The sequence below is a fragment of the Trichosurus vulpecula genome, chromosome X (genome assembly GCF_011100635.1).
Source record: "Trichosurus vulpecula isolate mTriVul1 chromosome X, mTriVul1.pri, whole genome shotgun sequence".
Lineage (NCBI taxonomy): Eukaryota > Metazoa > Chordata > Mammalia > Diprotodontia > Phalangeridae > Trichosurus > Trichosurus vulpecula.
In genome coordinates, this window is record NC_050582.1 from 25436574 (window position 1) to 25463355 (window position 26782).

General features: G+C 44.8%; 1 protein-coding gene across 1 annotated transcript in view; it reads right to left on the bottom strand.

Annotated features, from left to right (window-relative positions):
* Window positions 1–619: 619 nt before the first annotated feature.
* UPRT (uracil phosphoribosyltransferase homolog) overlaps window positions 620–26782 on the bottom strand; it is a 34075-nt gene continuing 7912 nt past the window's right edge. The window contains exons 2-7 of the mRNA XM_036739870.1: window positions 11781–11823; window positions 8745–8814; window positions 6464–6526; window positions 3907–4068; window positions 3205–3303; window positions 620–2064 (exon numbers count right to left, since the gene is read on the bottom strand). Coding sequence (XP_036595765.1) covers window positions 1958–2064; window positions 3205–3303; window positions 3907–4068; window positions 6464–6526; window positions 8745–8814; window positions 11781–11823 — 544 coding nt within the window. The 3' untranslated portion in view covers window positions 620–1957. The remainder of the gene's footprint in view (window positions 2065–3204; window positions 3304–3906; window positions 4069–6463; window positions 6527–8744; window positions 8815–11780; window positions 11824–26782) is intronic.

The following is a 26782-nucleotide window of genomic DNA, read 5'->3' on the forward strand; positions in this document are numbered from 1 at the left end:
TATACCCAAGACTTGAACACATAGTCTTATCGTTCCCCAAGGTACACCCTGTGAGGTATGCACAGGTGGTAGCCCCATTTTACAGATGAGCAAACTAAGGCACACAAAGATTAACAGCATAGGAGAGTAGGGCTTTGCCTCGGGTCCTCCAAATTCCAAATCCCGTGTTCTTTCCCCACATCCCAGCTGCCTCCCTAAGATTGACCACAGAAAACTGCAGTGTAGACTGCCATCAGAGGCATCACATAGCAAGGGACTGCTACCTTTCTGCTAAAGAATCAGTGTGGCATAATTGGAGAAGAAATGAATTCAGAGTCAAATACAGACTCTGCTGCTTTCTACCTGTGTGACTGTGAGCAAGTTCCTTCCTCTCTCTGAGCCATCTGTAAAATGAAAGTGACAAGCTAGAAGAAGAGTGCTCACAATGTGCACCAGCTCTCAAGCCCTTCTCTGCTCCCACTGCCCATCACTTCCTCCCCTCCCAGGCAGCCATTGCTGACATTTCTCTCAGTAGCTCAGGTCTATTGGAGATTAAGTCTTCCACTTCAGAAAAGCAGCAGGTCACACCTCGGCCTGTGTTCCCACAAATCCCTAATGAGTCAAGCAACCAGCCAACCACCACTGTTAGAATTGGGTTTTTTTTTAATATCAATGCAATGCAAAATAGGGTACAGGTTTTTACAAGCAGTTGACCAAGAAGCTTTTGTTTCAAAAATGATTCCTCTCCATTTTGAAAGCCAAAATAGCAACACCCGCAAATTATTGGGATTATACAAAACATGACCTTCTTTTGTCCCATTTCGGCACATCTACAATAAACAAAACTTGCCAAATGACTTTTCCAAATCATAGTCTTCAAGTAAAAAACAGGAATATGAAATCACATCGTTTTAATTTACTTATTGGCCAGAAGACCAAGCAAGAAACCATTCTTCCTGCTACCACCCCCTACCCCGCCCCACTCACACCCAACCATCATTTGCTTTCTCTGGATTGATGGTATTTAACTGTACTTAGCCTTCCTGTGTTGCCATTCTGACTTCCCTGGGGTGGTCAGTGGGGGTCACTGCTACAGCCCAGTTGCCAAAATGGTCCCCTTTTCCTTCACTGCCCAGCCAGCCACTCACTGCTTGGGAAGTGAGCCACAAAGAAAATAATGGACCAGCTGAAAAGTCAAGCACACATTCTGGGGCCGACATCTTCGGTCTGCCAGCTGAGCACGGATAGGAAAGAAAATGAGCAATTCCAGAGGCATTCAGGTTTCTTTAAGAGTCACCAGAAAGAGCCAAAACTGGGAAAGTGGAGAACAGAGGAAGATGGAAAGTGGGCTTAGTGTACTCGTACTCGCACTCACACACACACACACACACACACACACACACACACACACACGCACGCACACGCACACGCACATGTACATGCACACACACACATGATGCACACGCACTCACACACGCACACACAAACACACTCTCTCTCTCTCTCTCTCTCTCTCTCTCTCTCCCTCTCTCTCTCTCTCTCTGGAGCAGAAAGCAAACAGAACACAACGCAACTCGCAGTGGGCCTTACAGAACTGACTCTTTTTGGTTTTATTTGTAACTACAAGAAACCTCAGAACAGGGCAGTTCAGAAACTAGAGAATAAATTAATTCACTGAAGAGTCCAGTAATTTGCATAAGCACATTATTAAAATTCCCATCAATTCATAGAGCTGAGTGTGCCTCATGATTGCACTTGGTTCCAATAGTCAAGAAATAACCAAATTAAATGAAGAGACCGCCAATGTTTCCCATTTGGCCCAGAAAAAGAAATCCATTTAAACAGCCCCTCCACCTCACTGTCTCATCCCATTCCCCAACCAAAATAGGATAACAAGAGGAAACTTAATACGCTCTTATAATACAGTACATATATGTACTGTATTATATAGTACAGGGAAACCCAGTGTTCTTCGAACTTAATCCGTTCCAAAATACTTCTGTCCAAAATGTGTTGGTGCAACAGGATGGACCTCTGTGGTTAAAATTGTGATGTCTGGGAACTCCTGGATGATTGATGTGGCACCTTGAAAAAAGGAACAAGGACAAAGGAAAACCAGTATTATACCAAGACTGGGTGGGTTGGTTGGTTTGAGGGGGAAGGCAGAGTAGTGGACTAGCAGAGAGTGAAGAATAGCAATGTTACAGAAAGTGTGAGCCCCAACACTCACTCACTGGCTACAATCAGTCTGGAAAAGCCATTTTGCCCCCCTGAGCCTCACTATCCTCATCTGTAAAATGGGGTTAATTCTTGCCTCAATGATAGTATTTCCATGCTTGGAATCAAATGAAACCTAAAGTCATCAGAACTGTTTCATGGTCACCTAGCCAACTTTCCAGGGTCATCGTGCCTCCTTTGAGAGGGGAGCTCTCCTCCACCCTATGCCCAGAGGCCTGCCAGTCAGCAGCAATCCCTCCCCCGAACCTGACCACCAACGAACTGTCCTTATTCTCCCTTTCTGTGGGACTTTAAAGTGATGCCTCCCAGTCCTCAAGCCCTGCTGCTCACATTTACAGAGCACTCTGCACTTTCTCCTTGACTAAGGTGTTCCCCACTGCTCCCCTCCCTCCCCATGTCTCATCATGCCCTAGTGACGAGCTTAGGCAAGTTCTGGGAGGCTTCCAGGTCAGGCTCAACAATGGACTAGAAGCCTAGGCAAATGGCCAAAGGTTTATCTTCAGGCTAGCCAAAGACTGATGTGGTTCCCTTGCTCAGAGCCTCACAAAGAGCACCCGCAGAGGGTCAACAGAGGTAACGGCCAAGCGGACAGAAGCACAGACATCCTGATAGTTATGAGATCAGTTCACACAGAGCTTTTCCCCCAACCCTCTGAGGCAGGCACTAGAAAGTAGGATGTTCCCAATGGACACTCAGAGAGACTACCAAGCAGCAGACCCAGGATGGAACCCGCCGACTTCTGATTCCAAGTCCAGAGTCCTTTCCACAACACTCAGCTGAATCACAGGCTCTATATTTCCAAGTGCTATTTCCTCTGGTGACTGGGCAGCCAGCCAACATAGTTATTGTAAACATACCCACTGGCTACAGACTTAACAGGAAAGTAATATAAAGCCAGGGCTTTCCATAAGAGAAGCCAAGCAGATGCACATTTCCCCATTCTGTACCTCATCTGGAGTCCCAGCCATTACCCAAGTCAGGACTTACCATGAGGAGTAGAAAAGAGACTGAGGACAATGATGACACTGGGTTGAACACCATGCTCTATAAGGACTTTTACAGCCTCAATGACAGTATTTCCAGTGCCTGAATAAAATGAAACCCAAGGCCATTAAAATCCTTTTATGGTCACCTAATTCCTCTTAAGGAGTCTCTGCAGCTCCCTGATGCAGACCATAGGCAAAACTACCCTGGAAGCAACCTATTCTCTAGCCAGGGGACCTCACTACATGACTTCAGAATCTTACCCCCAAAGTCACCCTTCAGAAGCCCACTGGCTCATGTGGTGAGCGATGTGAGTCCCAGAATCAGTGTGAAGACCAGAAAAACTAGGGATCACAAAGATGACCGACAAAGATAAAGATAAACCTTTGAGAAACTCCCAGCTGCCTTCACTGGACTGGAGAACAAAACACAATGCAATGCTCCCTGAATTCAGCTTATTTTGCCTCATCACATCCCTTGCCACTTAAAGACAGAAAATCCCTTTGGAGCTAATGAAGTTTGACTACTGTATATTCTGATATCTGGCAATCAACTCATACATGAACTGCCCATGTTAACTCAGAAGCCCCGAGAGCAGCAAGAGCTGGAACTGCTTTTGCGTGGAGAGTTACCAGGCCAGGAGTCATGCATAAAAATAAGCCCTCCCTCACCAAAGGTTCCAGAGCACAATGAGCATGCACTCACTTAGAATTGGATACATCAGCAGGACTTTCCTCCGGTAAATGTCTGGGGGGAACTTGGCATAATAGACTTTGGCTCTTTGGGTCTCCTCATCACTCTGGATCAGAATCTTTCCAATTCGGATCGAGCGGCAGCAGTCCCGCAAACCCTGCTCCATGGCCTCCCCTGAGGGCAGAGATGAGGAAGGACAAGAAGAGATGGATAAAGTGCCACCCCAGGATTTTGTGACAGATACAGAAGGTTCACCATCAAGAAGATGGCAATGTCTCCTCTGCCTTGTCTGAGGAGTCTTCCAGTGCCTTGCCCAATAAGCTAAGATCAGCATTCTAGAATGCTCTAGAATGGAACCTTTCAGTTATAGGTATTGCCTATGAAAGCTAGCTGTGTTGCAGCCTGCTAGAAAAGAAAGTGTTACTAAAGAAAAGGAAAGAAGTGAGATGCTGGAGGTCAAAGGGCCTGAGCTGACTCCCTAGCTCTGATGCCTTATGTGGGCATCTGGCCAGGACGCTTACCTCGTGACGCTTCAGTTGCGGTATCTCTAAGATGAAGGCAATAAACCTTGCCCTCACTGGGGGGCCATGAGGTTTGAAAGTGCTATAAAAAGAGGATTGATTTCTTAGTTCTCATGCCTAGTGCCGCTGTGCTTCCGGAGTTAGCAAGGCAAAAAAAGCTCTGTGTTCTCCTGGCTCGTGATCTTCTGTCATATTCCTAACATTTTTTCTTCCTATTATTTTAAATAAGATGCTTAAATCACCAAAACCTGGCACTTCATCTATGTGACAATGTCCTTTTCATTAAGGTTAAGAATGAAAGATTCTTGGGAAGGGAATGGGTGTTAGAGACCAAAGATGATTGGCTCTTAGAACACAATGTCATAAAGACTGTCACTCGGTGAAGCAATGAATTAATTTAGTGCCGAAGAAGCTTTTCCAGCACACAGTGAATAAGGAGCATCTGACTGTTGGGTTGGGGTTTTTGCTTTTGAGTTTTGTTTGGTTTTGTTGGTGGTGGTGGTGGTAGTGGCGTGTGTGTGCGTGTGTGTGATTTTTTTTTGGGGGGGGGGGGATAGGTTACCAACAACAACTATCACCCTGGCCTGGGAGCCAAAAGTCATTTTAGAATTTAAATTTTTAAGGGAAAAGGTTGTAATCAAAAATCAAGGAGAAAAGAAACAAACTAAAGACTGCTCAGCTACTGAAACCTATCCCCTGTCCAGGACAAGGTTCTTCATGGCAGGCACGGCATGTTTGTCGAATGAATAATGCCTGATAAGCCTTCCTCTCATAGCTTCACCAACTCAAAGGAGGTTGAACAAGATTGTCCAGGGACTAGTCAATACAGAAATGCCACCTTCAGTTACCAATGCTATGGCTTATCCAGCAGGCAGCTCCTTAGAACCAGGGTAAGGGCTGATCGCTTAATTTTCTGGGTGAACACTGACACCTCGGAAATCAGTAATCACTACAAATCAGGGCTTGGTTTATTGTTTTGTCGATTACCTAGACTGAAGAAAATGCTAATTTCACTTAAAAGTATGTGCATATGCATTCCCGCCCCCAGATCTCCGGTTGTTAAACATTTCCGAGCATACCCCTGTAGTGCTCTATTAACCTGGCTTGAGCTCAGCAGGAGGGCAGTAGAAGGCTCAGGGAATGAAGTCATCACCAGAGCAGAGGCCTGGGAACTGGATGGCAGCAACACCACCACCAACAACGCCGACAACAATAACATCTGGCATTTATGCAGCAGTTTAAGATGTGTAAAGGGCTTTCTGTCCATTATCTCATCTGAGCCTCCCAAGATTCCTGCTTCAAACACCTACTTTGGTGAAAACTGCTCAAACGTCCTCTAGCCCATCCTTGTTAATAAAAGCCATGGGGGAAATTTACAAAACTCCAGCAGCTCCCAGGGCTCCTTCCCTCTCCCGCCCCACCTTGGTCCTGCAGGGATGGGGGGGGGGAGGCAGGGGAGAAGGGTCATGATCACAGCTCTCTGTACTAATTACAAGCACAGGACTTCACTGGAGACTGTGACCAAAGGCTGATCCTAGCGAGGGAGCACTTACGTACAAATATAACATCGACAAGACCAGCAAGGGGGAAATACGGTTATTGCCAAGAAAGTGGTTTTGCCTACATGGTCACAGAATCATTGCGATGCTGAAAAAGACCCAACAAGTCCTCCAGTACAGCCATTGCCTGGATGGGATTGTAGCCACCAGTAAAACAAAGGAGCACCATTTCCTCCAGTCTGGTACTGACTGTACCATCTCCCTCCATTGCTGTCTCCGTGCCACCGCAGTCTCCCACCCCAGCATCCTCCCAGCCTCCCCTGCTCCTCTTTTAACACAACCTTGCACATGTAGACAGGCCCCTGGGGAAGAGACTGCCTCTAAAATTAGCCAAGCTCGGCAACATGCCGGCCAGGACTGCAGAAGCACCGGGAGAGGAGAGCTAGGGCAGGCAACGGAGAGAAAGAAGCTGGAGCTCAGGTAGGCTGCAATTAGAGCAAACGAACAGGACTGGGGTGGGGGGGGGGAGCAAACCACAGAGAGACTTACCACTTCTCATTATGCTGACCCCACAATTGCCCTTCTCAAATTTCACTCCTTCATACTTATATCCTGTCCAAGAAGAAAGGGGGAAAAGGCAATGTTATCTTTCATTGTTGAAGCAGATACTTCTTTGAGAAGGCCCCTCTGGTTTAGGGGCAAAAGGATGAGCAGCACCTTCTCCAAACACGATTTATCAGCACCTGAGCATAGCCCTCTGCCCAAAGATGCTTAATCAACATTTGTTTTAGGCAGTAAGAGTGAGAACTAAGAGAAGGACAGACAGGGCCACAATGAAACCTTGTTTTCCATCCTAGGACCCCTGGAGGCTTCCTGGCAGGCCCTGGCTGGCCTGGCCTGGGATCCGTGCTCCAGAGTGTCTCCTTCCCACTGGGAAGACCCTTCTAGAGGCTTCCTGGCAGGCCCTGGCTGGCCTGGCATCTGCACCCCACAAGAGCAGTGCCTGACCTGGAGCCATCCAAGTATTAAAGCCTGTTTATTATGACACTTTCACATGAGGCTTTTTAGAGTAACATCTCAGCTCTCCACAATAAATCCCTGGGGAATTCATCAAACAGGGATAGGATTTCTTCTCACAGCAACATGACTGGACTTGGAATCTGGAAGACCTGTGTTCAAATCCCACCTCTAGCCGTATGAGCAAGTCACAACTTCTGTGAGCCTCAGTTTTCTTATCTATAAATGGGAATGATGATAATACTCATAGTACTGACCTCACAGGCCTGCTATAAGGTTCAAATAATGATACATGGATCATTAAGAATCAAAGAATGAATAAAAGGAGCTTTGCAAACTTTAAAGGGCTACAGAAATGCCCACTGTCAATATTATAATAGGAGGAAAATGTCTGTATTCTCCTAAAGTGAATTAAATGGAAAACCACTGACCCTCCCTACTGCACCCTGAAAAAGGCTCTGGCCCACCCCACCCCATACACTGACTAGGATCTCAGAAGGCCCTTTTTCTCAATCATCTCCCAGGTGAATGATGACAGCAGCCTTACTGGGACATCTCCTCTGCTGCCCTGAACACAAGCCCGGCCGCCCAGTTCCAAAGAGGATGAAGCAGTGGCCAAGGCCACCTCAATTGCTGATCTCTCCTCCTGCCTTGGACTGCTTCGGACAGATGTCTAGGCTGCTGTTGGTAGTAAGAGTTTGCATTCTGAAAGCACTTGAAGATCCACAAAGTATTTTCCTCAGAACAATCCTGAAGTAATAGCCAGTATGAGGCCCATTTCACAGATGAGCTAGACAGATATGAGGGCCAGCATTCTAACTGACTCCACGGCATCAGGCTTCCACCATACATACCAGTCGCAGAGTGCTCCATACCCAGATCTCATTTATATCATCGCAGCAACCCTGCCACACAGTGAGTCTGAGGATTACAACTCTGACAGACAAGGAAACTGAGGCTGAGAAAGAATAAGTGATGTCAAACTCAAATAGAAACAGGGCCACTTACTCATTCATATTACCTATATTCCATCAGATTTTGATTTGTTTTGCTCAATTATGTTTAATCTGCTTCAGCCACACTCAGGAAGATTGTGGCAAGAGTATTCCAGTCCCCTGCCCTAGACTTCACAGTAAAGAGCAAACCCAGCATGGAAACCTTTGACTGCCAGGCCACTGCTGCCACACCCACCTCCAAGCTTAACAATCAGAATAATGGTTAGCATTTATACAAGGGCTGAAGGTGTGCAGGGCACTTTGGTCACCTGGGGATCTCAAGGGCTAGATGCCCGACCTTCACAAGGTGAGCCAAGGTAAGCAGCTTTCCAGAACCGCCCAGAGCCCTAAATTGCTAAACCATATTTTCAAAAATGGGGGGGCGGGGCGGGAAGCAAGGCACCTTTTCAGCTCTCGCCATCTCCACTGTTCAGTCTAATTATCATTCTTCTTCCTAATGTATTTGATTGAACGCTGAGCCAGTCTCTCCCATTTACCAGCCAGTAGCTCCCCCACCAAGGTGCAATTCTTAGCTGCGTCCCCACGGGCCATCAGGGAGACAACACCTGCCTAGTGAAGGATATTTATTAACCTTTAACTTGGATCGACAAGCAAACCATTAAGAAAAAGTCACGGCGCTAAATGTCTCACAGAGTTCATTAAGACGCTAAAAAGACCAGCTCCAGAGAGACGCCTCATTGTGCACATTGATTTCTTTCAGGCTGCTTCCTTTCCTGTCCCACCCCCTCCTCCCATCTGGGCGGACTATTGTTTCTCCCACAAACTTTCCAAGGGATAGGAATCGCTGCCCTGATTACCTGTTGGAGTGGTCACTGTGCACTCTTTATATGGTAGCTGATTCAATCCCTCTTCCACAACAAGTCTGATCTGTAGAACAAAAGAAAGAATTATTTAAGATTTAATGAAGGGAATTAGCATCTGCCACATACCAGCCTCTAATATGTTGGTCCCAAGGACAGAATGCCAGGCATCAACTCAGTACTATCTAAAGGAACACTTCAGCCTTTGCAGAGGGCCTTCCATGGCATCGTCCACTGCTATCTTAGAAGCACAGAACATCAGAGCTCAGCTTATCTCATATCTCAGCCCATCACACACCCTCATTTTACTGAGAAGATAAATGACTTAGCCATGCTCATGCAGAGGCAAGATTTGAACCAGGTCCTCTGGCCCCAAATCTGGTGGTACACTGTTCTGCCTTTGACTAAGTGATCTTTATGGTAACTGTGATATTTCAATCTCTCTCTCTCTCCTCTCTTCTCCTCTCCTCTCTTTCTCACTCTCTTCTCTCTCCTCTGTCTCTCCTCTTTTCTCTCTTTCTTCTCTCTTTCCTCTCTCTCCTCTCTTTCTTCTCTTTCTCTTCTCTCCCCTCTGTCTCTCTTCTTTTCTCTCTTTCTTCTCTCTCCTCTCTTTCTTTCTCTTCTCTCTCTCTCCTCCTCTTTTCTCTTCTCTCCTCTCTCTCCTCTTTTCTCTTCTTTCTTCCCTCTCCTCTTTCTCCCCTCTTCTCTCTTCCTTTCTCCCTTACTCAGGTAGGAAAAGACAATTCATGTAAAGAGAGGAGCAGAGCTATTGTACCCCAAAAGGCTTCCTGGTGACTATTATAGAGGATGTGGAAGCAAAGCTAAGAAGGGCCACCACAAAGGAGATCAGCTGCTACCCGAAGGGACCTTCTGGCAAAAGCCAGGTAGAGTCTGCACCACTCATTTTCTGCAATCAAAATGACATTACTGACTGAAAAGGAAAAAGCAGAGTCAAACCTGGGCTTGGACTCCATGATCTCAACCCAATGAAGGCTCTGCACCCATTAAAAGGCTCAATGCTGAGTGGTGCAGAGCCCTTTGTCAGCACCCAGCACTAGGCAGAGGGCCCAGAACCCCGGGATCTCAGTATGTCAAAGCCTCCAGCCACCACTTTTGAGGAAAATTTCTATTTCATATGAGCAAATTACCAGGCAAAGCCAGAATTCCTTTCTGTGAAGAGACTAGGGCTCTCTGTTGTTCTACCTGAAGGGACCATCCCTGCACTCAGCACCCCTGCACCCCCTGCTCCTGCCACCTCAGCCTGGGACAAACAAATTGCAGAGAATCCCAGTCAGATCTGAGCCCCGTGACTAAGATGTGACCAGGCCAGTGGCCAGGGAGGGCAATGGAACTGCCATTTTGCTAGCAGGGGTTCTCACTGATCAAGTAGCTAGCTGAATTCCTCAATACTAGGAACAGGGGCCACTTTCCTGAGACCAGAAACTTCAGGTCAACGTTGGAAGAAGCCCAAGGCCCTGCCCTGAGTAATTCTCCCTCCAGTCACTGTGCCCCAGGGGCCTTTCCCATTTCCCAATGAGTGTAGCCTGGGCTTTTCCAGAGCCTTGAAGAGAAGCAAAGGCAAGTGGCAAGAGCCTCCTTTAGGGAACGCTTGGCTTCTCCAGATTCTTTCTCATGGCATATTGCACCCAGTCCCTCTAGGTGGTACAAGTATAGAAAGGAGGCAGATGAGTTGATTTCTGGTACCACAGAGAAACTATTGCCATCAACTGCAATCAGTGGGGCTTGGTACAGCCCCTGGAGTCCCAAGCAATTTTTACCTTTAAGTCTGGGATGATCAAGACCCCTTGTATATTATTAGTCTATGGCCTCATTTCACACATGATGAAACAAACCCAGAGAGCAACTTGCCAGGGTCACACAGTAAATGGTAGTCAGGATTTCAAGCCAAATGCAGTAAAGTTGGCTGTACTCTTTGAGCCTTGAGGAAAACTCAAGTCGAATAACTAACGCCTCCAGAGAGCATAGGATCTAGGATTTTTTCAACAAAGTTCATTTTCTCTTCCATTATTTGGCTAAAGCTAAGAGGCTGAAACACACAGTATTTCTGCTTTTCTTACTCCACCATCAGCAATCTTGTCCTGGCATCCAGAAGGCCCTAGTCAGTCTCCCCTCCCCGACCTCCAAGTACACTTAAGAAATGCTTGCCGACTGATTCTAAGCAATGAACAGCCCTTGTTTTTCTCAATCCAATGAGTTCACAACTTTGAATCTGGTCACATAAAGGATGGTTAAGGCAAAAGGCCTAACAAACACTCCTCCACATGAGATCAGAGTTATCAGGCCTGGCTAGGATTTATCATTGAAGAGAAACAATTCCCTATTAGACGCATGGTACCAGGAAAGCATTTCAACCTACCATTCAGTATATCTCTGAGAAAAATAGATGAGAGAACACTGGCCCTGGGGTCAGGAGGATTTGAGTTCAAATTTGGCCTCAGACACTTACTAGCTGTATGACCCTGGGCAAGTCACTGAACCCTGACTGCCTCCAAAAAAAAAATAGATGAGAGAAGACGGAACTTTTCTCTGCCATGATCATACCCCACCCCTTTCTCCTTTAAACAAAGGTTTTAGTCCTTGGGGGCTGGCTATCTCCTCCCATGGCTACCCTAGATCCTCTTTTTAATACCCATGTATATGGTGCTCGCTGCCCTGAGCTCTAAGAGTTCCCTGGCAGTTGAGGAAGCAGCCAGCCCAGTCTCATTTTACAGAGAAGTCAAACTGAGGTCCAGGCCTCAGGCCTCACAGCCAATGAGTGGCAGAGCCAAGGCTCAAAGCCATGTCTACCTGAGGGGCAGTAGGTCCTCAATGCTATAGGAAATGAGTTCACATGAAGGACTTCGGGAGGAAAGGATATAAAGGCCAAATTTTACTCCAACCATAGAAGTAAAACTTCAGGAAGCTCAGCAAGCTGGCAAGCAGCTGGCAATCCCTCCCCCTCCCCCTTGAGTGGCATTTGGCAGGTGTCACTGAGTCACAACAATGAAATGGAAATGGACACCCTTCACCTACCAAACGATCTGCAGAAAACATGAAGTCCCCTCGACTGGCCGTCCTAAAAGAGAGTAGTACAATTTTAGTCTAAATGACAACTTTATGGCAAAATAGTCATTTACACATATAGTAACAACACCAATTGCAACACCTGTTCTGTTTCCTCTCTCTCTCTCTCTCTCTCTCTCTCTCTCACACACACACACACACACACACACACACACACACACAGCTAAAATCTCCTATGTGCAATGTCCAGATGTTTACCAGAAACCAGAAAAAACATTTTTAGTGAATAAATGGCATTGAAAAATGTTTGTCCAGCATGCCCAGAGCAAGCAGGAATTAAAGTGCCCTATCTTGGTAGAAAAAGCTGCTTAAGATCAAGGGGCACCACTAAATCTACGCAGAACACAAATTGTCAAGAAAACCATCCAAACAAAACTGAAATTTCTGTGCCCCCCCCAGCCTTCCTCCATTCTAAAAGCCCCTACCAACAGATAAATAAAACCCTCCTTCCGCCCATCCCTTTCGAGAGCTTTTAGCTCCACAGCCAAGCTCCCTTTCTCAAGCTAACAAGTGCTTCTTAGTCCTTTCTTCAAAACCATAAGCCATTTTGTTCTTGCTCTGCTTTTCTCTTCCTATGCATCCATCCTTTCTCATCCTGTGGTGCCCACGCATGACGAAACTGCCATTTGTACTGCCACTGTTTAAACCAGAGCTCCATCGTGGGCAGCCCCCCAACTTCAAGTGAAAGGCCAAACTTGCTCTTGTTATCTCTGTCCAGAGCCCCCACCCTCCACCAAACTGGATTCTCTCATAAAAACAACCACGCTGTGACTGACACTTGGAATTGATTTACATTCTGTGTATTTATAAACCCCCATCCGTCCTGTTCACAGGAGTCCCGAAACACACAGCCCCGGACCCCAGAAGGACATATGTCAAGCACGCATTACTTCGGCCCACCATTTCTTTCCAGCCGGCTATAGAAGCCACATTCGCTTCCTCTCACTGGGAGAAGCAGGAGAATGCTGCACTTGCATGCAAAACCACTGCAGGCCTACTGTAGAGATGGGCAAACTAATTTGGCCCCAGTATGCTTTGGGGCTTGAAATACATTGATGGACCTCAGAGATGCTGGACCATGGGAAGGGGTGGGCAGTATTAATCGTTTCCAGGGGAAAGTCAAGGATATTTTGGAACAAATTAGAGGGATTACAGAACCTGATAAAAATGTCAGAAACCATCTCACTTAACCCCAACCTGAACAAGACTCTCCTTGATAAGATATCCAACAAGTGTCACGTAGTAAGCCTATGTCTGTTTAAAAACCAAAAAAGAAAATGTGTTGCATGTTAATAGGTATTTTTTAAAATACATACATACATATATATATATATATATATATATATATATATATATATATATATATAAAACAACTCCTGTATTTTTTTTCTCCATTAAAGCCCTCTTGTGATGCCTCATAATAGTGTGGAGGTGAGCCTGGATTCTCAAAGTCGAAGCCTGTGGGTGCCAAGCTCTGGCAGATCTGACATACTAGAAACGCCCAGGCTGGATATAAAAGGGCTGGCTTGTCACCAGCAGATGCTTGGTCACCAAGGGGAGCCTTTTCCAGGCCACGGTAAACCTGAGGGTGGGAAGGGTGTCTTCATTGGGAAGGATATAAAATGCAAGTACCAACGAGATGATGTCTTATTTCTGATTTTCTGAGGGAGACACAGCATAAGCACCAAAACTTCCCACTAATTTCCTAATCGCATTGAACAAACCTGTTTAGGTAAGTCCTCTACCATATCAACTATGATAGAACAATCAATTCCAAAACATAGGCCATATATTCCTAATTAAAGTACAGTTTCTTACCCTAGAGGGCTCAGCTCCCATTTACACACACACTTGGCCCCGAATCAGGGCCCATGTCAAGTACCGACTTTCAACAGCCACACTAAACCTTGCTGCCTTTCATTTCTATAATGTGGCTCTACAACATTCCTGCTGAGGAAGGAAAGAGCAGTGAAATACAAATTTCACATGGAGTCCCCTTGCTCAATTCGCTGGAGCCTGAACTAGCAAACAAACACTGCTCTGACTAGACAATGGAGAGTCTTCAAAAAATAATTTCTATCATTTTCTTAAAGAAACATAGAATGCAGACAATATCCCTTGAACTATCTACTTAAATATTCCTCTCTCCTCTAGGTCAGCATTCCTCACTCTGCCAAGTGACCAAAAACTCACAAATCTTTTGTTTTGAAATTGGAAATGAAATGCAAGGCCTTTTTCCCTTCCTTCACCCAGAAGTAGCAGTTTCATTGAGCCTGGGTGGAACAAACCCTTTTTTTCCATCCTCCAAATAAAAACATCCCATTGCCCACCACCCCCCCCACCCTCACCACTCCCCCCCCACACACACACACACACAGGCTGGGCCCATTCTGGGAGCAGAATACACATAGCTCAGGACAGTCTTGCTGTCTTTCTGTCCCTGACAGGCCCTCCAAGCAGGCATATTTGCACTGTAGCAAGTCGGCATTACTTCAAATAATCACTAGTAATTCAAGTAATTACTAGCCTATCCCCCGCTGCTCTCCAGACTTCAAATCTATGCTCTTCACTTTCAATCAATTTAGAAATTAACATATAGCTAGGATACAAGGTGATTACAGTTTTTAGAACCCACAGTAATGGCCAATGTCTGTATTAAAATCCATAGCATTGCTGTTCCCGGTCCAAACTTCATAAACACACAGATCAATCCACAAGTCTTTATTGCACATCTGCTGTGGGCCTCTCCATGGGGACCTTGACCTCTCAGAAGGCTGGGTCAGCCAATTCGACTTGGCCAGGTCCTCCTGAGCCAGAAAGACCAAGGGACAGCCACAGACTCAGGTGCCATAGTCAGCCTCTGTCATTTCAACCAAGTGGGGAGAGGTTAATCACCCGAAGGTAGGCCAACGGGTGAGGAATTCTTTGGCCACAGCAATGCATGAAACCATTGACAAAGGCATGAAGAGCCTGCTCTGTGTCGCCCATGCAGATGAAATCACCGAGCTTTTGAAATCAGGAGGCAGCTGCAGTGGGGCGGCCTACTTCAAACAGTCCTCACTAGCCTATCCCCTGCTGCTTTCCAGATCAGCTCCGTTTCAGTTTAAATCAATTTCGGAATTCAAATATAGATAGAAGACAATAAGTTGATTACATTTTTTTAAATCCACAGTCACCTTCAGTGCCTACATTTACATTCATAGCAGTGTTGCTAAGGCTGACATTCTGTTAAACCGAGTGAAGCCACATATTTGTCTGAATGATCAATCAACAAATGTTTACCTTCTATTTGCCTAGTTCTGAGCTTGGCTGTGGTATGGATCTTCTGTTAATGGAGATGCTTTTATGAAAACTAACCCTAGGCCTCATTAGCCACAGAACCTTGGAGGAAAAGCTTAACTCGATTCCTTTTTGCCTTGGAACCACTAAACTGCATTTCTCCTACTGGGAATAAAGCTTTGAAAAGACATTTTAATCATCTTCTATTTGAAAGGCAGCCCAGAGAACATCCAGTGCGAAGCAAGACACACACCCAGAATGCTCAAAACCATTTCAATATTGCCTAATATTTAAACAGACAAGAACATCCAGACACTCATAATTCATAGCATGGAAATCAAATTAAACTTTAAGCTGAGTGCCCTTTCAATTGTACATCCTGATTGATGAAGGCACAGCAGCCACACTGAAAATGCTCCGTTTGCCTCTAATTCCCCGAGCCCCACATGCAGCAGGCATAAGTGGAACGGCAAAGGCAGCCATTTGGCGATGCAGGCGCATCACATTTCCTTGGCTACTCCTGAGTCCTAGTGCTAAGCCGATGTCAGGTTTGGGGCTCCCCTGCTTGGTAAACTGGCCTCTCTCCTTCTCAAAAAGGAACCCCATCCAAACATTCCAAACTCCAAAGAGAGCTGTTAAGATTCTTGTAGTTGGGAGTTTATTATAAAATAGATGCACCTTATAAGAAATTCGTAGAACTAAAATGTAGGAGAACTACCAAGATCTTGAAATGCTAAAGCAAATAATGACAAAATAACAAGCCCCTTCTAAAGCATTTACTCAAACCCTACATAGTAGATTTTTATTAGACTCAATATTTTAATTGGATTTTTTTAAAGTGAATCGGTATTTTTTAAGTTTTATTCTTGAAATTTTTCCCCTTATCCTTGAAAATAATATGAAATGACTTCATAGGCATAACAGGTATCATATTTCTTGCCTTCTCAATGGGTGAGGGAGAGAGTAGAGAGAGGGAGAGAATTCGGAACTTCAAATAGAAATTTTTAATTTTTTTCAAAAAAGAAAATAATAGGGAAAAAGTTGAGAAAAACTTTTTTAGAGAACAGAGCAATGCTCTCTGCTAAGTTACAACTGGCCAGGGACTACTTTAGGGTCCCAATCTTAAGGACTCCCAGGGGGCCCCCTATTAGTTTGGAAGGTGAAAAAAAACTACAATAACCAAAATTATTGATGCTCAGAGTGTGCACAGAAAATCCCATTTAGCAAAACAACGGTCCGTTTCTGCTCCCGTGTGGACTCATGTCTCCAGAGATAACACGCTTGAGTATATGGATTTGCATATGAAATGAGGCCTCTGAGCCCTTCATTACTAATCCAGAAAAGGGACAAGAGAATTACTGGAGACCACTGTTTCAGGGAGAGTTCGCTGCTCTGTAAAACAATGCAGAAGGAGCTAGAGGATCCCAAGGGTCCTTATGTGTTCTACTTCGGACATCCAATGACCCAGAGAATAGTTGATATCCCTCATTTTACAAAACGTAACAGGACTGGAGAAGAGCAAATGTCACCATTTTCCAAAAAGAGACTAGAACTTAGCCTGAACTCTAGGCCAGTGAGCCCAAATTCCATTTCTGGCAAAATTCTAGAACATGCTATTAAAGGAATGGAGGACAGATAATAAGAGGAGGAAGCGGTGCTCCCTCAATCCACTTACAATAATAAAGCAGCAGCTTGGCTTCATCAAAGACTGGTTATACAAACTAACTTCTGGTTCTTTTTTGACAGGGTCACTAAACTGGCAGATGATTGTAGTGCTGTAGACAGATTTTTCCTGGATTTTAGCAAAGCATTTGATAAAGTATCTCATGTGATTCTTGTGGAAAAGATGGAGAGATGTGGACAAGAAAAGAACCCAAGTAGGTATGTTCAGAGCTGATCATACTTAAAGAATAGTTATTAATGATCCAACATCATCTTAGCAGGTCTCTAGTGGAGTGCCCCAGGGATCTCTGCTCGGCCCTGTGCTAACATTTCTGTCACTGGCTTGGATAAAAGCAGAGATGGCAACCTTACATAGCTGCAGATTAACACAAAGCTGGACACACTGTGTGGCACAGTCAGAAGGCCAAAAAGACTGACAGATTTGAATATTTGAAAGAATCAAATTAGCTTAATTTTAATAGGAATAAAAATAGAGTCTAAAACTTGGGTTCCAAAGAAAACTCAGCTTCCCAGGTCTAAGATAGGAAAAGCCTAAGGTCAGACAGCAGGCCATTTGGAAAAGATCTAGAGGTTTTAGTGGATCACAAGCTCAATAAGAGTCAGCTGTATCATGTGGCAGGCAACAAACATAATGGGATCTTAGGTTAGATTGAAGGAGTACTTATTAAGTACTACATACCAGGCACTATGCTAGACTCTGAAAGCACAAATACAATGAATGAAACAATTCCTACTGGAAAGGAGCTTACGTTATAATTGGGGAGACAATGAGGACATACGTAGGTCTGTACAGAATAAATGTAAAGAGAATAAATACAAATAAATGCCTAGTTAACTACAAGACCACTTGGAAGAGAGGGCACTAGCAGTTGGAAAGAAAAAGAAAGGTTTCCTGCAGAAGGCGGTGCTTGTGCTGCACTCTGAAATGATGGAGCAAAACACCTAAAGTTAGGATCTCCAAGTTCAAATCCAGCCACGGACATTTACTAGCTGTAAAGTAAGCAAGTCTCAATGAACATGGAGTAATGTGCAACTAAAACTTAAAGAAGAGACTAGAACTGTCCTAGAGATCTAGGGAGTCATCTATATAGAGGTGATGGTTAAATCCAAGGAAAGTGATAAGGTCACTAGGAGAGATAGTAGAGAAGGAGAGGAGAGGGCCCAGGGCACAACACTGGGGAACACCAACAGGGGGCATGATGTGGATGATGAACCAGCAAAGAAGCCTGAGAAGGAGTGGGCTGACAGGTAGGAGAACCAAGAGTGAGAAGTGTCCAGGAGGAAAGGTTAGGCAACCATGTCAAGTGCAGCAGAGAGGTCGGAAGGATGAAGACCAAAAAAAAAAAAAAAAAGACCATCAAATCTGACAGGTCAAAAATCACTGGGAACTTTGGAAAGGGCAACAACAGTGTGCTGATGAGGTCAGAAGCCAGATTGCAACCTGAGGCCTCTGACTCCAAATCCAGCACTCTTTTCATTTTTCTACATGGCCTCCTGCGGCCTGTTGTAACTTACTCATCAACCTTTTTTTCTAAAATGTTTTTGGGAAGCTTTCATAGCATGGGGTGAGAAAGGGAGGGATAGAGGGGACAGAAGGAATTTTTTTTTAAAAGCCAAAGTCTCTTCAGCCTGAAAAAATCAAAGGTTGAGAAGCCACATGACTGACATCTATAAAATCATGAGGTTTGTTCACCATATTTTCAAATGACTGGATGAGGAGGGCACTGTTTGAATTCTGAGTGAAGTAGGATCATAGGATTATAAATTTAGAGAGAGCCCATTGACTCTAAGCCTTTATTTTGCAGCACATGTCTGAGGTGGACTCAAAACCCCAACCCCCAGCCAGTGGAACTGATGGTCCCTAGGATTTATAATATTAAGCAGAGGGGCCTGGACCTGGGAAGCTGTCAGGTGATGATGCAGGCCAGCACCTTCTCCACAACTTAAGAGTCTTAGTGATATGGAGTACTGAAGGGTAGGTGAAGTGACTTGCCAAGGGCCACACAGACATTAAGGATCAAGAACAAGACTTGAACCCAGGTCTTCTTGGCTCTGAGGCTAGCTCTCTCTCCATTATGCCCTGCTGCCTCTCATATTAATAAGATTAATTATAATAACTGACTAAAGGGTTTAATATTTGTAAAGCACTCTAGCTGCTGTCTCATTTGAGCTTTACACCAAATCTGTGAGTTATGAAATGATGAGGTTTAGAGTTGGGAGAGCTGGTTCAGGTGTGAAAGAATTCACTTAGATGATTTTCTTCTAACCAAGGGGAGCTTTATTGATGCAAAAGCAGCATGGATCTCGTAGCAAGAAAGCTAAGTGAGACCCCAATATTTGGGGGAGTTATGCTTATGTAGAAGTTTCAGAATGGTGATGTAGTTTTAGAGGTTTTATGGAGGCTAAAGATTAAAAACAGGACAGGATAACATAGGATGAAGGAGACAACGAGAATTCTTTATGGTTTAAGGATTTAAGGAGAGGGCAGGAGGACGCAGGTTAAAATCTAAAGGACCCAGGGAACCGAAGATAAGGGAGAAAAAAGCAATTCTTTTGGCACAGGTTCAAGATAAGGGGGAAAGGACCTTAGGGCACCTTCAGGGTACAGAATAAACTAGGGGCTTCACAAAGTACTGGAAAAGCAACTCTCAATATTATTTTAACCTTTGGGGCACTGTTTGTATCCGCATCATTTCCTCAGGAGAAATCTTTAGAAGGTCATGGTCTTCTTTGATCACTTTTCTGGTTGGTCACATCCAGGTCTTATCTCCTATCTCATGTCCTGCTGGCTCCATCTGCCTCAAGCACTCTTTTCTACCTCACCAATGACATATATTCTTATCCCCATTTTACAGGTGAGGAGGCTAGAAATGTCAGAGTTGGGATTTGAACCCAGGTCTCTCTTGACTCCAAGTCTGGTGCCTTTGCCACTACTTCCCCTCAATCCCTTGCTAATAAACAGAATAAAGTACCACCTCACACCCAGTGGCTAGTAAACCTATGGCAGTCATTCTGCTCCAGGGTGGCTCTCAGCAGGCAACATGAAAGAGTCTGAAAAGCTAAGTTTGGAGAAAGCTAAGAATGTGGCTAGATGTATTTTGCTAGACTGTTCGGTGGGGGTGGGGGAATTGTTGGGAAGGGATTGTAAACAAAGAAAATAGCAACAAGGAGCAAGTGGGGCTGGTAGGACTAAGAATGGCAGGGCCATAAAGAGAAGCTGGGATATTCTTATGATAATTTGTATTATAATTACAAAGTGGATTTCAAGGGCCCAGCCCCTAGAAGTCAGTGGATTAACAAGCATTTATTAGGCAAAAAATGTGGTCCCTGCCCTCAAGGAACTTGGATCCAGAGGAGGGAGACAAGCAGACATAGAAGAAAGAGAACACCAGACCAGAAGGACCTGAGCCTAGGACATGAAAGATAATCTCCAGGGAAGATCCCTACTATCTCTCCCAAAGTTTACAGTTAGTGTCTACATCTGTTTCTACTTTTCCTTAAAAGCAAAAAGAAATCTGCTGAGAGGGAAATTGTCCTCTGCTGGGGTTCATTCCTTCGACCAATATTTATTGAGCTGTTTATTGTGGTCACTATATTGCGGTGGGGGCCACATTCCCTACCTTCAAGGAGGAGACAAACCAGGAAGAAGGCACAGGCAAAAGGCAAGGAATCATGGGATCATAGCTAGAAGGCGACCTCAGAGGCTAGCAGCTGCTCCAACACCCTCATCAGACAGTGAAGTAAGCTAGGAGCCAAGGGCTAGGGAGCTTGTGGGACTTGTGGGACTGGAACCCAGTTCCCCTGACCCCAACGCCAACTTCCCAGGAAGGGCAGGAAAATCAAGAGACACTTGTGGAGCAGAATTTCCCATTAGTCTGCACAGGGACAAACTTCTGAACACAGCCTTGAGTGATCTGAGAAGTGGGGGAGGAAGAGGCTGGCTGCGGCAGGCCCTGTGGGAACATCCTAATGATCTTGTTCTACCTAGGGACATGACTGGCACACGTGGTAAATGCAAGCAGTGCAACCTAGGCATGTTCTGTGCCAGGGCCAAATGAAGCATTAGTGATTCCTCTCAGGTGTAAGCTGATCTGCAAATCATATCTAAGCAATGAAGAGGACATATTAAGCTACGGTAAGCAAAAATGTTCCTTTGTGGAAACTGATTAAAGACTGATGAAATCAAGGCCTGAAGAGAGTGAATTAAATCAAATTGATTTCAATCAAGTCTGCCCAGGCAGTATCTACACTAGCCTGTATTTCCAAAACCTGTATGACATCAAAGAGATCCCACGGTAGTACGAGCTGGGCAAGCAGCCTTCCAAGCTCCAACTCAGGGGGCTGGGCTGAAGATTCTGAATGTTGGACGCTAGACAAGGAGAACTCAGTGGCTCAGGACCTGGCTGAAGGACAGCACCCAAAGAGTCATCATCAGAGGATCAACAAGGTCTCTAGTGAAATGCTCCAGGAATCTGTACTTGGCCAGGTATTGCTTAACAATGCATCAAAGCATTTTATCAATGACTTGGATAAAGGCATAGGGGGCACCCTGATCAAGTTCACAGATGACACAGAGCTGGGAGTGAAGGATAGCTCCCACACAGGATGCCATTGTCAGGATTCTTAACAACCTTGGGCCCTGATCCAAATCAGATAGTATTACATTTATCCCTATTAAAGTTCAAGCCTTCCATTTGAGCTTTTTCATTAATTTTTATTTTCATGAAGATCTATCTTTCACCTCCATTAAGAAAGCAAGAAAAACAAAACCCCTGTTAAAACATTACATTTAAGTTAAAAAAAAAACACCTCTTCTCTCCCTCCCTCCTCCACTGCTCAGATCACTCATGGCTGTGCTCAGAAGTTTGTCCCTGTGAAGTCTAATGGGGAAATTCTGCTTTGTCACAAGGATTCATCTGAAAAAGTTCTAGGGGTTTTAGCAGACCACAAGCGCCATACAAGTGTGACATGGCTGCCAACCAAGCGAATGTCAGTTTCAGGCTGCATGAAGAGAAGTGGCAAGGGGTAGGGAGACAATATCCCCACTCTGTACTCTGCCCTGACCAGCCCAGGTCTAGTACTCTGTTTGGGGTGTTGCATTTCATGAAGCTAGAAAACATTCAGGGGAGGGAAATCATGATGTTGTAGGGTGAGATCATGTAATATCAGCATCATTTGGAGGAACTAGGGATGTTTAGCCTGGGGAAGAGAAGAGTTGGGGAAGCATGAGTATCTGAAGGGCAGGGCTAGCACCTGAAAGAGAGATTTTATACTCTGCTTGGCCCCAGAGGGCAGAACCAGGAACAATGGGCAGAAGGTACAAAGACATAGATTTTAATTTTGGTTCAGGTGAAGAAATATGTCCTCACTCCCAACGCTGTCCTTGGGAGGCAGTGGGTTCTCCCTCCCAGACAGCCACTGAAATACATTCTAGTGGGCCTCCTTGTTCACATACTCACTAGACTCAAGCAGGTTTCTTCCAACCCCGACAACCCATAACTGTCATGTGCCACTACTCCTGTCTCCTTCCAAAGGATGACACAACAATTGAGTTGGGGAAGTGAAAGTGGGACCTGCAACATAATGCCAGAAAACCTGGCCTCCTGTCCGGCCTGCTTCCAGCACTGAAGAGCCTCCTCCCATGTGTTTCCACTCCAGCACGGGGCTGAGATGCCTTGCTAGCAGGGCTATGATGAGGGAAGCTTTAGTAAACTGCAAAGCTCTAACTAATCATTGCTCCCATTCATAATCATTACCTCCGGTGCAAGGTTGTTGGACCAATCAAACGAGATAATGAATGTTAAGCACTTCGTATGCTGGAAAAAAAAGCAGCGCAGGCAAGTGAGCTGTGATTGTTTCAGCGAGTCATGGGGCAGAGGAAAAGGCGAAGCCTCACAAACAAAGTTCTAAAGCAGGCATCTTCCTGAAGCAACAGGTCCATCAGAAAGGCCTTCCCCTAGCCCTGAAAAACAGGCTTCCCTGTTTAAATCAAAGGAATGTTTCATTTCAAGTTCAAGTTTAATCGGAACTCCAGAATTCTGAGCAAGGGGTCTCCAGCTTCCTGGCCTGGCTCAGGAGAAGCTCACTCTCAGGCCACTGTAGACACTGTGTTCATAAATATTTATGGGTTTCCTCCTGCCCTCACCCTCATAAAAGCGTCCCAGTGGATTTAAGCAAACCTAATCAGATGTGAAAGTCGGACAAAAATAACTGTTACTACCTGGCAAGTCCTCAAGATCACAGATTAGTAAGCTAACACTAATTCTTTACTTGTACTTGCCAGCATGGCTGGGCCCAGTGTAAACATTCACAATTAGGTAAAGGGGAACTAACTAAACGCTTTCTTTGTACTTGCCCAAAATATCTCCTCAGAGAACTCTTCCCCAAACAAAGCAGCATGGTTTAATGAAAAGAGTACCTCGAAGGACTAAGGGGGCAGATCCAGCTTTGCTGCTGCTAAGTCACCTGACCTCTGCGAATTTGAACTTTCTCACCTGCAAAATGATGATGATGAGGAGGAAAAGCTGCCCTCCATAATTTACAGACGTTGAGGAAAGTGTATCATGAACTTTAAGGAGCTAGCTACAGTGACTTCCTCATAAGCCTAAAAGCCAGTCAGAAGTTAACATGGAAAGTACACAAAAGCAAAAATGATGGCTATGTTCAAATGAACTAAAGAGCACATCGGAATTATTTCATTTGGGGGGCGGGGGAGGCAAAAGAGCAAGGGAATGAGGTAGTAATTACAGAGAGCTCCCCCAAAAGGACCCAGCAGATTCGCAAAAGTATTGTAAGCCAGAGGGGACCTTTGAAGACACCTAGTCCAATACCCACATTGTGCATAAGGGAAAAGCAAAGTTCAGAAAGGTCCCTTGTACCCCTAGGGTCTCCAGGTCAATCAATCAATGCGCATTCATTAAGCACCATTATTATGTGCCAGGCACAGTGCTAAGCACTGGAGAGATAAAAAGATGCAAAAGACAGTCCCTGCCCTCAAGGACCTTACAATCCAATGGGGGAGACAGACTAAATGAAAAATAATGAATAAGGGGAAGACACTGGAATGAAGAGAAGTTGGGGAAGGCCAGGGAGGTCAGTAGTCAAGAGAGGAAGAGGGAGCGTGTTTCAGGCCTGGGGGACAGCCAGAAAGAATGCCAGGAACCCAGAGATGGAGAGTTTTATTCCTGGAACAGCCAAGAGGCAAGTGTCACTGGATCAAAAATACTAGTTAGGGTGTAATTACAAACATTATGACACTGGTCAACCCTAAAGCCAACTAAGTTTCCCTTGCTTCATCTAGACTGGGGACAACCTCAGAACAAGCCAGAAATCCCTTTTCCAAATTGCCATACCCTAAGGTCTGGCCAAAACCTCAAAGGTCTGGGATCTGTGATTTTAATTGTGGAAGGGAATTTCAGTGTGGAAACTCCCTCCACCAGTGCAGATTAGTAAGTAGTTCCTCTGCCTCTCTGAAGAATTTATGATGAAGCAAAAGATAGAGATCATTAAAATAGGTAATTTTGATTACGTTACATTAAAAAGGGTTTGTACAAACAAAACCAATGCAGCCAAGATTAGAAGGAAAACAAGAAGCTGGGGGGAAAAATTTGCAGCAAGTTTCTCTTATAAAGACCTCATTTTTTAAATATAGAGAACTGAGTAAAACCTACAAGAATACAAGTCATTCCCCAGTTGGTAAATGGTCAAAGGATATGAACAGGTAGTTTTCAGGTGAAAAAAAAAATCAAAACTATCTATATTCATATAAAAAGTACTCTAAATCACTATTAATTAGAGAAAGTCAAATTAAAACAACTCTGAGGTATCATATCACACCTATTAGATTGGCTAATATGACAGAAAAGGAAAATCACAAATTTTGGAGGGGATGTGGAAAAACTGAGACACTAATGCACTTTTGGTGGAGTTGTAAACTGATCCAACCATTCTGGAAAGCAACTTGGAAATATACCCAAAGAGCTATAAAACTGTGCATACCCTTTGACCCATCAACACCATTACTAGATCTGTATCCCAAAGAGATTTTTAAAAAGAGAGAGAAAAGGACTTATATGTACAAAAATATTTCTAGCAGCTTTTCGTGGTGACAAAGAATTGGAAATCGAGGGGATACCTGTCAATTGGGGAACGGCTGAACAAGTTATGGTATATGATTGTGATGGAATACTACCGTGCTTTGAGCAATGAGGAGCAGGACGCTCTCAGAAAAACCTGGGAAGACATGAACTGATGTGAAGTGAGCAGAACCAGGAGAACATCGTATATAATAGCAGCAACATTGTACAAGGATTAGTCGTGAATGGCTTAGGTATTCTCAACAATACAAAGAACGAGGGCAATTCCAAAGGACTTCTGATAAAAACCGCTGTCCACCTCCAGAGAAAGAACTGACGGAGTCTGAATGCAGATGGAAGAAGACTTTTTTTTTACTTTATTTTTCTTGTGTTTTTGGTCTCTTTTCTTTCACAACATTGCTAATATGGGAATGTTTTACATGACTGCACGTGTATAATCTATAGCAAATTGCTTGCCTTCTCATGGAGGGGGGAGAGGAGGAAGGAGGGGGAGAATTTGGAATTCAAAATTTTAAAAAACGAATGTTAAAATTGCTTTTACATGTAAATGAGAAAAAAAATGTAATTGAAAAAAAAATTGGCCCCTCTGTCCACTCTACCTTGCTATTCATATAATATTGAGTACTACAGTTCTATGTTTGATTCTCATCACTCTAACAGACTGTAACTTCCCAAACACTATGTCTCATTGAAACTTTATATGCCATCAGTGTTTAGCACAGTGGTGCTCAGGAAACGTATGTTCAACTGTACCGTTGTCCCTTTCCTCCCATCCTGCCTTTCATCTAGCTGGACCACTGTAGTGTTAGAATACAATAAGCAACAACTTGACCCACTCTCCCAAAGGTGCTTTCAAAAACTCTGAGGACAGAGATTGATGGTTTCATTTGCTGCTTTGGTTTTATTTCCAGTGCCTCTCATATAGTAGGTGCTTAATAAGTGGGTGCTGAGTTGACTGGCGTCTCCTCAGAGGCCAGCCCCCTGCAGTAGAAATCACGCTTGTTGCTGCCTTTGGAGTCAGAGGACTTGGCTTCAAAACCTGCTTCTACCATTTACTCCCAGTTCAACCTCAGGCCAAGTCGCTCACCTGTTCCTCAACTGTAAACTGCAGGGGCTGGATCAGGTGACTCTGAAGGTCCCTTTTAGCTCAAAATTGACAGTTCTTTGATCTTCTCCCCCATTCCGGAAAGACTCAGAGGAAATAAGCCAAGGACAGCACGAAGCTGAGCGGGCTCTCCCTTCCATTTCATTGACTTTCAAACACTCCAGGACCACTGAGCTTGTAGAGGCTGAGTGCTGCAGCAAACCTCCAGCCCTACTTAGGAGGCAGAACAAAGGAAGCTAGGACTAACTTAAAAACATACTTCAGGAGAAAAGGGAGAGAGCTGAAAACTGGGAAAAGGGCCTTTTATCAAACACTAGAGGACCTTCAGCTACAAAGCTTATGAAGTATGCTCAAGGAAAGATTGAATCCATGGCATGCACTAAGATTTTTCTCTAGGCCCCAAAGGAAAGCATATCTATAAGAACAAAGAACTAGAAATCAATGTGCCCTACTTCTAAAGCCACTTCATTGCTGACCAACCCCCCCCACCCCCCCCCCCCCCCCCCCCCCCCCCCGCCCCGACTAAGCAGTAAGAGCGTTCACTCTGGATGGAGCACTTTATGGGTTAGAAGACCCCTGGGAGATAGACAATACAAGGTATACTCCTGGCCTTTTACAGATCAGGAAGCTGAGGTGCAAAGGGGTGAACTATCTTGCCCAGGGTCACACAACTAGTAAGTTTCAGAGCTGGGACTCGAACCAGGTTTCCCTCAATCCTCAAGACTGGTGCCCTTTTTACTCTTTTCACGAAAGCATGCTTTAACAGGATGGCTAAATACAGGACAGCT